Source organism: Callithrix jacchus, chromosome 16, assembly GCF_049354715.1.
Source record: "Callithrix jacchus isolate 240 chromosome 16, calJac240_pri, whole genome shotgun sequence".
Lineage (NCBI taxonomy): Eukaryota > Metazoa > Chordata > Mammalia > Primates > Cebidae > Callithrix > Callithrix jacchus.
Genome location: NC_133517.1, coordinates 99,234,607 through 99,246,227, shown reverse-complemented (window position 1 = coordinate 99,246,227; position 11,621 = coordinate 99,234,607). Strand labels below are relative to the sequence as shown.

Genomic DNA, 11,621 nt, shown 5'->3' with positions numbered 1-11,621 from the left:
CCAGCCTGGGTAACAAGAGCGAAACTCCGTCTCAAAAACAAAACAAAACAAAACAAAAACCAAAAAATTAGGTGAGCGTGGTGGCGGGCGCCTGTAATCCTAGGTATTTGGGAGGCTGGGGCAGGAGAATCACTTGAACCTGGGAGGCGGAGGTTGCAATGATCGGGGATCACGCCCTTCCTCTCCAGCCTGGGCGACAGAGCGAGACTCCGTCTCAAAAAAAAAAAAAAAAAAAAAAGAGTAGTAAAAGGGAAGAAATCCACAAGGAACTAGACTAAAAGAATCTCAACACCGGAATGAAGTTACACGAATGGCCAGATGAAATAGGGAAGGCCCGTACCTACACGGCGGGCCGACACGGGGACTCAAGCACCCGGCGGAGGGTGCATCGCTGATGAATTTATTCACCCGGGATCGCAGCTCCTACAGCGGGCAGAAGCCCGCGGTGACGTCACGGGCCCGAGTCACGTGGCCGAAGCCGCCCCGCCCCCTCCCCGCCCGCGCCGCCGCAGCCTTCTGAGCGCAGGGTCTCGCAGCAGCAGCTGCTCGCAGCTCCCGGGGGATCGAGGAGGGAGGCCTGTGGGCGCACGGGCGAGTGGGCCGGGACCCGGAGCGGTTGAGGAGCCGGCAGCAGCAGCGCGGCGAGCCCCGGACGAGGCGATCGGCGCTCCTGAAAACTTGGGCGTGCGCTCGCGCCGCTGCACCCGCAGCGATGAAGATGGTCGCGCCCTGGACGCGGTTCTACTCCAACAGCTGCTGCCTGTGCTGCCATGTCCGCACCGGCACCATCCTGCTCGGTGTCTGGTACCTGGTGAGTGCGGGTCGCCCGGCCGTGGGCCCCAGGACCCGCGTTGCTTCTGCGCCCCCAGCTGGGCTCCTGGCCCGGCCTCGCGGTGGGGTGAGGCGCGCGCTCATCCGCCTAAAGTTGTATTATTAGAAACTTAATTCTCCAGGCGCCGCGTTCGCGCTTTCCCGGGTTAGGCCAGCGCCGACGGGGGGAGGCCGGGAGTTTGGGGCGCCAGGGGGCCGGGGTCGCGGGGTGTAGAACGGCACCCGACCCACGGCGCCCAGGTGGTGCGGGGATCCGGCCTCCAGCCTCCGCGCAGCTTCGCGGCGTCGCGCACGGCGCACCCGGGGCCAAGAAACTCTGAGCTTATCTGCGGAGCACGTGTTTCCTTTCTTCTTAAAGCCCGTGCGCTTTGTGTTTCGACGGCTGCGGGACGACCCAGCGGAGGTGACGGGGCATATTTTGAAACTCCGTGGTCAGGGTTGCAGTTCTCAGTGCCGCGTCTCCGCTCGGGTGTTGTCCTGCAGTTTCACGCCCGTCGCATGTTCGGATCCTGTGCTGAAGTAGCTGGGGGTTCTTGGCATCCTCTTTTGAATGGGTCCCCCGCCCATGTTTTAAAGCCCTTACTCCTGGAAGGAATGTGCGTGTGATATTCCATCTGCCTGGGGAAGCCATTTTACATCCACATTTTTCCTGCCCATGGGCAGGTGGTCCTCGGACCTTTTCTTGACAGACTGATCAGGCAGATACGGCATTTTTTTCCTGGTTGGAACGTTGAACATTTTCTTTATATGAGGAGCAGTGATTTTCAGAGGTAGGGAGGAATCCTGATGCAGTCTTGGTCTGCACCTGCCCTGCGTTAGTTGTTGGCACCCCTAGAGTGCAGCAGCACTTTGTCGGAGTCCACTGCATTTTGGGTTTTGTGCCATCATGGTGGAGAGTTAGACCCGAGCTGCTTTGCAGTGAATACCACTGCACCTCGAGGGAATGTCCTGAAAATGGTAGACAAATGGTATATATAACTTTTTTTATTGAGAAAAATTATTATTAGTAGTAGTATTTTTTTGAGACGGAGTCTCACTCTGTGCCTCGGGCTGGAGTGTAGTGCCGTGATCTCAGCTCACTGCAACCTCCACTTCCCGGGTTCAAGCGATTCTCCTGCCTCAACCTCCCGAGTAGCTGGGTTTACAAGCGCCCGCCACTACGCCCAGCTAAGTTTTTGTATTTTCAGTAGAGGCTGGGTTCACCATGTTGACCAGGCTGGTCTTGAATTCCGGACCTCATGATTCACACGCCTCAGCCTCCCAAAGTGTTAGAATTACAGGCAAGAGCTACCGTGCCCGGTGGAGAAAAATTAGTATCTCTTTAATAATGAATTAGGGGTGTGTGTGTGGTTTTTTTTGTTTTTGCTCATTCGATATACGGACTGTTTGTCGAACTGTGAACCCCTTCCCTTGTACCATTTTAGGCAAAACATTTCACCCCAGGCATATGGTGTTCACTGTGCTATTTATAGTTGCAGTTTCCTTTAGTCAGTGCCTATCATGGCCACACAATAGAAATTTTTGGCCGGAGTATATTTCAAACAGATATTTAGGGTCTGTGGGTTCTTCCTGTGCAGTGTAAATACAGATGTAACATCAGCGTATTAGCTCAACCTCGACTTTGCTAAAAGCCAAGAAATTCTTTACAGAAATTGAAAATTACAGCAAAAGGATAGTAGGTGGCTCAAAATAGTTGGTGTTTTTATTGATGATCAAGACAGACTGTTTTATACAAGTGTCTCCCTTCCTTGAAAATGTTCAAATCTTTCGACTTGCAAGTACATCAGTGAATGTAATTTGCAAAATCTAGGGCACTGCATTAGGCAAATGTACTACGTGATCTACAGGAAAGATAAATCCTGCTTGAGCCCAGTTGTTGGCTGCAATCCAACCAGACAGTGTTGGTGTGATAAAAACGAGGGTACTCAGCATGCTTTGTCTACTGTTTGAGCACACTCTGTGGAAAGTAGTTATTGGTGTGCTTGTCCTGGCTTTTGGAAAGAAATGGCCTTTTGAAAGATAATCAGAAAGCTTTCTAGCAGATGTGAATAAAAATGTTGCTGTAGGTAGACCCTATTTCTGCAAAACCTGGCGTAAGTACTGATAATCTCCTAGTCTTTTGCATTTCACAAGGCAATGTAAGCCTTTTTTTTTTTTTTTAAAGTAGTGAATTTCACCGAGACCTTTAAATATCATTTGCTTGTCCAAAACTTTGATTTTCGTGAACATATTTAAGACAGTGTTGTATGGCTAGGGAGCAGGACCACTGTAAAACAAGGCACCTTCCCTCGTTTGCCCTACCCGCTTCTCCCCAGCCATCTGGATGGACTGGGGTCAGTTATCAGAAAGTGGAGAGTTACAAATTAGCCAGATGTGGTGGCTCACGCCTATAGTCCCAGCTTGAGTCCCAGAAGTTCAAGGCTACAGTGAGCGGTGATTGGGCCACTGCACTCCAGCCTGGGCAACAGAGAGTAAGCCTTGTCTCTCTCTCTCTGGGTTTTTTTTTTTTTTTTTTTTTTTTTGCGCGACAAAGGCTCCCTCTGTGGCCCAGGCTGGAGTGCAGTGGTGCTATCTTAGCTCACTGCAACCTCCGCCTCCCGGTTCAAGCATTCTTCTGCCTGACCCTCCTGAGTAGGTGGGATTACAGGTGTGTGCCACCACGCCTGGCTGATTTTTGTATGTTTAGTAGAGATGGGGTTTCATTATGTTGGTCAGGTTGGTCTCAAACTCCTGACCTTGCTGTGATCCACCCGCCTCAGCCTCTCAAAGTGCTGGTATTACAGACGTAAACCACTGTGCCTGGTTGCCCTGTCTCTTAAAAAAGAAAAAAGGAGGCTGAGCACGGTGGTGAGCTCACGCCTAATCCCAGCACTTCAGGAGGCCCAGGCTGGTGGATCACGTGAGGTAATGAGTTCAAGACCTGCCTGGCCAACATGGTGAAACACTGTCTCTACAAAAAATACAAAAATTAGCTGGGCGTGGTGGCGAGCACCTGTAATCTCAGTTGCTTGGGAGGCTGAGGCAGGAGAATCACTTGAACCTGGGCAGCAGAGGTTGCAGTGAGCGGAGATCATGCCACTGATCTCCAGCCTGGGCGACAAAGTGAGACTGGTCTCTAAATAAATACATAAAATAAAGAATAAAAAAAAGAATAAAAAAGAAACAAAAGGGGAGCATTTTCACAAAAGGCAGATATTTAAATAAGAGTTCACAATAAGGGCTTTTTTTTTTAAATTGCATTTTAGGTTTTGGGGTACATGTGAAGAACATGCAAGATTGTTGCATAGGTACACACATGGCAGTGTGATTTGCTGCCTTCCTCCCCATCACCTATATCTGGCATTTCTCCCAATGCTATCTCTCCCCTAGGGCCTGTTTTAAATAATTTCCTGTTTTACAAGATAGGTAAAGTGGATCTTTTTTATTTGTTTTCTCATTGTTGATTCTTACCAAATACCATTTACTAGTGCTCTATCAGATACTTTACTATATAGTTTGCATAAGGTTAATTTTTACACATTCCTGGTGTGGTAGATTTTCTTATTCCCATTTTACAGATGAGAAAACTGAAGCTAAGGGAACTTCGGTGATTTACTTGAGATCTTCAAATGCCATGGTTGGTTTATGGTCTGAGTGATGTTTTAATCTGTTTTGTTTTCTCTGTTGTACTTATAAAAGTTGTGGATGTGTTTTGGTTTTGGCTTGGAATAATAAAAGTTTCCTTCAGTCCAGAAATAACATCTATTGGCTTCAGGTATTTATCTGTAAATCCCAGCACTTTGGGAGGCTGAGGCGAGCGGATCTCCTGAGGTCAGGAGTTTGAGACCAGCCTGGCCAACATAGTGAAACCCTGTCTCTATTTAAAAAATACAAAAAATTAGCTGGATGTGGTAGTGCATACCTGTAATCTGCTGAGGCAGGAGAGTAGATTGAACCCAGGAGGTGGAGATTGCAGTGAGCTGAGATTGTGCCATTGCACTCCAGCCTGGCAACAAGAGCAAGACTTTGTCTCAAAATAAATAAAAATTCTGTGCCAAGCTAACTTTGGGAGACTTCAGGTATTAGGGATCATTTTTTGTTTGTCTCTCTCTTTTAATTGAGTTGTGGTTTACATACTACAAAATTCACAGTTGTAGCAGTTTATTGAGCTGACAAGTGCCTGTGTAATGTAACTCCTGTTCCTTGAGAACATTTCCAAAACCCCAGAAGGTTTCCTTGTGCCATTTCCCAGTTAATCCCTGCCACCTGCCCCCATCATTGTAGGTAAGTTTTGCTTTTTCATGTAAATGGTTATGTGGTATGTACCCTTCTGTATCTAGCTTCTTTCACTTAGCATAACTTCTTTCAGATTCATTCAGTTTCTTGGAGTGTTGCTTTTTATTGCTGAGTATTGTTTTATTGTATGAATATACCAAAACTTGGTTATTCGTTTGCCGGATATTGGACATTTGGGTTATTTCTAATTTGGGGCTGTGATAAATAAAGCTGCTCCAAATAGTCTTGAACAAGACTTTGGGGATTTTTTTTTTTTTTTTTTTTGAGATGGAGTTTCGCTCCTGTTGCCTAGGCTGGAGTACAGTGGTGCAATCTTGGCTCACTGCAACTTCTGCTTTCCAGGTTCAAGTGAATCTCCTGTCTCAGCCTCTCAAATAGTTGGGATTACATGTGCCACTGTGCCCGGCTAATTTTGTATTTTTAGTAGAGGCAAGGTTTCTCTCTTTCGTCAGGCTGGTCTCTTAACTCCTGACCTCAGGCATGTGCCACTCTGCCCGGTTAATTTTGTATTTTTAGTAGAGGCAAGGTTTCTCCATTTGGTCAGGCTGGTCTCTTAACTCCTGACCTCAGGTGATCCACCTGCCCCAGCCTCCCAAAGTGCTGCGATTACAGGTGTGAGCCACTGCACTTGGCCACTTTTTTTTTTTTTTTTTTTATTATACTTTTAAGTTCTGCCATACATGTGCAGACCTGGTCTTTCAAGGAATCCACTTGTTCACATGAAAAGTCACAGCTTCCTTGTATACTCAAGTAAAGGAAACCAGAATATCTCACCCAAAAGTATACCTATTTGGTATATTTCAAGTTAGTGTTAGAGAAACTGCAAACAAGAATAGCTCTGAAAAGCTTCCTTTTGTGGAGATTTGCATCCTTAGGGAAAATCTACATTAAAACAGCCAGGCTTTCTCTGAGTACACCTCCTCCCCACCCCATCCCCCAGGTTCAGACCTAGGAAGGATTAACTCATGGGACAGAGAGATTGAGAGTCTCACACCTTTGGAGGTCTGATAGAGAAGTTTACCGTACTACAGGCTAGCAACTATTTTTTCTCAGGGCTGCCACCTGTGAGGTCTCATTTGCATAACAAGACCACCTTCCTTAGCCAGCCCTTTCCATCTCTCCCTCCCGTAACGTGTTTTGCCATGATCTAAACTCCTATTCTTTCTTTAACCTCGGGATAGTATTAAAACTTAAGCTATCTGGCCCTTCCTTTGAGTTTTCTTATTCCTGTGACTCCTGTGTATGTGTTTGCATGTAATACATTTGTATGCCCTTTTTTGCTGTTGATCTATTATCAGTTTGTTTTATAGGCTGAAATGATCAAAGCTTCAGAAGTTGCAGAGGGGAGAGAATTTTCTTTACCCCTTCACAAGCCTGATAGATTCTCTTCTTTGCATCCTGAGAAATTCAATAACTATTGATTGGTCTGAGTATAGGATAGTAAGACTAAGATCCTGTATTCGTAGAGTGGTTGATAGTTTTCAGTGTGCTTTCACATTTGTTCTTATTTAGACCTCAGAGCAACCCTGGGTCGGGCGTGATAGGTGGTGAGAGGTTCTTTTACGGTTAATCGCTTCTTTCCAACTGTCAGATTCTGTGATCAGCCCATAATTCTAGGGCTGCTTTGTGGTACTTGTATCATCTTTATTGCCTGGTGTTTTTTCTAGTATGTTAGATTGTAGAAGACTAAATAGTAGGCTAAAGAGTTTAGATTTTATTCTGTAGGCAGTGGGGAATTGTTGAAGAATTATGAACAGGAGTGACATGATGAAAGCAGTTTTTAAGTTAGATTAAAATGGCAGGCTGTTTCACATGGCTGGAAAACGAGACAGAATGTGTTCTATATAGCTCTCTAGACACAAGCTGTAGCGGGTATCAGCTCTTAATTGTGTGAATAATATGGATAGGGATTTTTACCAGTTAGTGATACAAGTCTCTCTTGCCACCTAGATTTTCTCCATCTGATTTAAGGAACTGAATAGATTTAGGGAAGGATGTTGGATTTTTAAAGTACAGGTTTTCCCTATCTAATAAAAGACCAAGGGCAGTTCTATAGAATATTCATTGGTGGAGATTTCAGTGGTATTCAATATCTTTTTAAGCTTTTATCACACTTTTTTTTTTTTTTTTTGAGACAGTCTCACTGTGTCACCCAGGATGGAGTACAATGGGGCCATCTCGGTTCAGTGCAGCCTCTGCCTCCTGGTTCAATCGATTCTCCTGCCTCAGCCTCCCAAATAGCTGGGATTACAGGCCCCACCACTACACCCAGCTAATTTTTGTATTTTTAGTAGAGACGGGATTTGACCATGTTGGCCAGGCTGGTCTCCAACTCCTGGCCTCCTGATCCACCCGCCTTGGCCTCCCAAAGTACTGGGATTACAGGTCTTAGCCACCTTATTACACCATTATGATAAATGTTCATTAGCCAATAAATAAAGATTGCTATCAAAACTGTTTATTAATACTCTTCTCTCTGGGATTTCCTTTAAATATGTCTAATGTAAGTAGCCAGTTTATTTGGGCCAGGCTTGAGGATTGCAACCCCAGAATATAGATTGGTGTTGCCCTGACTACACACACAGGTTAGCAGCAGTTATAAGTTGATTTTTAAAGACTGAAGGGAGGGATAGGAAGTGTGCTGATACAAAGTTGTTTGTCAGGAATTGTTCTTGGTTTATAGAAACAACATTGGTTCCTGATTGTCAATCCATTGTTGAGCTATGCATTGTTAGGTTAATTTGTAGCTACTTGTGGCAATAGCAAACAGTTTCAAGAGATGAAGATAGAACTCAAAAGGGAGGGAGGGGGTGTAAAAAGTGATTGCTGTATCATTTTAATGTTTCTCTGGGCCTGATAATAAAGACTTGCATTCCTTAGATGAAAGTTCTTTTCTCAGTAACTTAACAAAGCATGAAGTGTTACATATTAACATGAGTTTTGCGCCCTACAACTCAAACATAATACAATGTTTGGGTGAGTAATATATTTGTTTTGTCAATTTAACTTTGAGTCTTGGCCCTGAAGGAAGAGGGCACAGTCATAAAGGAATGCTACTGGGAGTGATGTGTGAACCCTGGCAGCATAATTCACTGCTTTGCCCTTTTCCTCCTCCTGGTTCCTAAGACTTTTAGTAGAGCTTTTGGAGACTTAATGAGAGTTGTTGAGTTATTGGTCAACTCATTTTGCTTGAAGCAAAGTAAAAAGCAAGCAAAGACTACCCTTCTTCAGTTGCTCTTCACATTTTAATAGTTTAGAGTTGTCTCTTTGCAGTTACAGCTTCCAAGGGAAAGTGTTTCACAGTCAGGGAAATATGTGGGAGGTTAAAAAAGAAAAGAAAACATACTTGAGGAAATGTAATTTCAAATTATTAACAAAAATAAGATTGAACTAAAAAAAAAAAAAAAAAAAAAAAGGCCGGGCATGGTGGCTCACACCTGTAATCCCAGCACTTTAGGAGGTCGAGGCGGGCAGATCACAAGGTCAGGAGTTCGAGACCAGCCTGGCCAACATAGTGAAACCCTGTCTCTATTAAAAGGAATGCTAGTGGAAGTAATCTGTGAGCCCTAGCTGTGTAATTCACTGCTTTGTCCTTTTCCTCCTCCTGGTTCAAACAAACAAACAAATTAGCCAGGCATGGTGGCGTGTGAGATCGCGCCACTGCACTCCAGCCTGGGAAACAGAGCGAGATTCTGTCTCAAAACAAAAAAAAAAAAAAAAAGAAAAAGAAATTAACCTTGAGCTACTAAAATTATGCAGCCAGTTGGTTCTATGGTGCAGAGATGGTGAAGCAGTAACCCTTAGTGTATAGTAGGTACTGAGATCTGTGTTGCTCCTGGGGGTTGCAAAACTGACTCACCTCCAAAAAAAATGGCTGAGGATGATGGTATGTGACTCTAGTTCCAACTACTTGGGAGGCTGAGGTGGGAGAATCACTAAAGCCAGGGAAGTGCTGAGGTTCATACCACTGCACTCCAGCCTGGGTGACAGAGCAACACCCTGTCTAAAACAAACAACTGGAGGTGTCACAGGTTAGAAAGAAAGAAGCACTTGAGGGAGTCATCTAGGTAAGGCCAGATGAAATGCATCAGTTTGGCTCTCCCTTACTGATCCCTCAGTCTTCCTGAAGAAGGTTTGATCTTGTCAGCACCCTAAAGTTAAGGCCTGATTCATACTAACTAAACTCATAGCAGATTGGCATGTAAAGCCAGAATGCCAAATATTTAGTAAGAAAATATAATTGTCATTAAGACGAATACTCTAATCCTTAGGCTTATGTATTCTTTTAGTGGACACCAATCATTTGAGTAGTTAATGGCTTTTCATTAAAGCAGCCTTGGTGAGTCCAGCTTCACAAGAGGTAACAAGTCTCTAGGCCTGGATCTTCTAACGAACATCCTTAAAAAGGGGGTTTGTCTCTTGTACATTCTTGTTGTCAGGTTTTTTGTTTGTTTGTTTGTTTGTTTTGTTTTTTAGGGTTTTCTTTTTTTGTTGTTGTTATTTTTTGAGACAGAGTCTTGCTGTCGCCCAGACTGGAGTGCAGTGATCTGATCTTGGCTCACTGCAACCTCCGCCTCCCAAATTCAAGCAATTCTTGTGCCTCAGCCTCTTGAGTAGCTGGGATTACAGGCATACACTACCATACTTGGCTAATTTTTGTATTTTTAATAGAGATGAGGTTTCACTATGTTGGCCAGGCTGGTCTCGAACTCCTGTCCTGAAGTGATCCACCTGCCTAAGCCTCCTGAAGTGCTGGAATTATAGGCGTGAGCCACTGTGCCCAGCCCAGGTTCTTAGTTTTGAACCCCATCTTTGATCTAGTTGCTGGTCTAAGAGTTTTTTTATTTGTATTTATTTATTTATTTATTTATTTATTTTTGAGTTGGAGTTTCACTCTTGTCGCCCAGGCTGGAGTTCAATGGTGCAGTCTCAGCTCACTGCAACCTGTCTCCCAGGTACAAGCAGTTCTCCTGTCGGCCTCCCAAGTAGCTGGGATTACAGGTGCGCCACCATACCCAGCTAATTTTTATGTATTTAGTAGAGAGGGGGTTTCACTATGTTGGCCAGGCTGGTCTCCAGCTTCTGATCCACCTGTCTCAGACCTCCCAAAGTGCTGGGATTCCAGGCTTGAGCCACTGAGCCTGACTTATTTTCCTTTTTAAGGTAGTATTGGCTTCTCTGAGAGCTGTGTTTTTTTCTCTCTTTTGTTTTAATATTTACTGTTTTTGTTTTTGTTTTTTTTAAGATTTTAAGACAGAGACTTGCTCTGTCACCAGGCTCCAGGCTGGAGTGCAGTGGCTCAATCTCTGCTCACTGCAACCTTTGCCTCCTGGGTTCAAGCAATTCTGCCTCAGCCTCGCGAGTAGCTGGGACCACAGGCACATGCCACCATGCCCAGCTAATTTTTGTATATTTTAGTAGAGATGGGGTTTCACCATGGTCTCAATCTCTTGACCTCATGATCCGTCCACCTCGGCCTCCCAAAGTGCTGAGATTACAGGCGTGAGCCACCGCAGCCCCCCCATATTTACTGTTAATATCAGTTATGGTATAGATAAAGTTGCTATAACAAAGAAATGTAAAACTGCAGGAAGATAGAAATTTATTTCTCTCCTATTAACAGTGCAGGGAGTGTTGGCCAACATTGTTCCTTGTGGCCATCCAGAGACCCAGGCTGGAGGTCAGGTGTAGCTCCACCATCCCAAATATTGTGCATGGGTTCCTTCTCTGGTTCAACGCAGGCTGCTTTCTTTGTTTGTCTTCATGGCTGGAGACGTTACCAGCACCATGTTTGTGTCCTGGCCTGGTGAAGGGAGAGAGGCGCATCTGAAGGACAAAGAGCTTATTTTCTTTCTTTCTTTCTTTCTTTCTTTCTTTCTTTCTTTCTTTCTTTCTTTTCCTTCCTTCCTTCCTTCCTTCCTTCCTTCCTTCCTTCCTTTCTTTCTCTCTCTCTCTTTCTTTCTTTTCTTTCTTTCTTTTTTTGATACGGAGTTTCGCTCTTGTTACCCAGGCTGGAGTGCAATGGCGCGATCTTGGCTCACCGCAAGCTCCGCCTCCTGGGTTCAAGCAATTCTCCTGCCTCAGCCTCCCAAGTAGCTGGGATTACAGGTGTGCACCATGATGCCCAGCTAATTTTTGTATTTTTAGTAGAGACGGGGTTTCACCTTGTTGACCAGAATGGTCTCGATCTCTTGACCTCGTGATCCACCCGCCTTGGCCTCCCAAAGTGCTGGGATTATAGGCATGAGCCACCACGCCTGGCCGGAGCTTTATTTTCTTAATGATGTGAAATGGAAATTGCATGTGTCACTCTAACTTACATCCTGGTGACCAAAAACAAGACATGTGACCTTAGCTATAAGGGAGGCTAGGAGATGTTTCTTTAGCTGGGGAGTCATACAACTGATAAGGGAAAACAGTCCCAGAGGACATCAGATGCCACTTATTCTGGACCGAGCATAGAGAGTCAACACCTAGACAAAAGTATGCCAAATTGCAGGGTTTATTGCCGGCGA

General features: G+C 45.0%; 1 protein-coding gene across 1 annotated transcript in view; it reads left to right on the top strand.

Annotated features, from left to right (window-relative positions):
* Positions 1 to 296: 296 nt before the first annotated feature.
* Positions 297 to 11,621, top strand: part of LOC100385770 (lysosomal-associated transmembrane protein 4B) — a 60,953-nt gene continuing 49,628 nt past the window's right edge. The window contains 2 exon segments of the mRNA XM_008982944.5: positions 297 to 432; positions 435 to 811. Coding sequence (XP_008981192.5) covers positions 297 to 432; positions 435 to 811 — 513 coding nt within the window.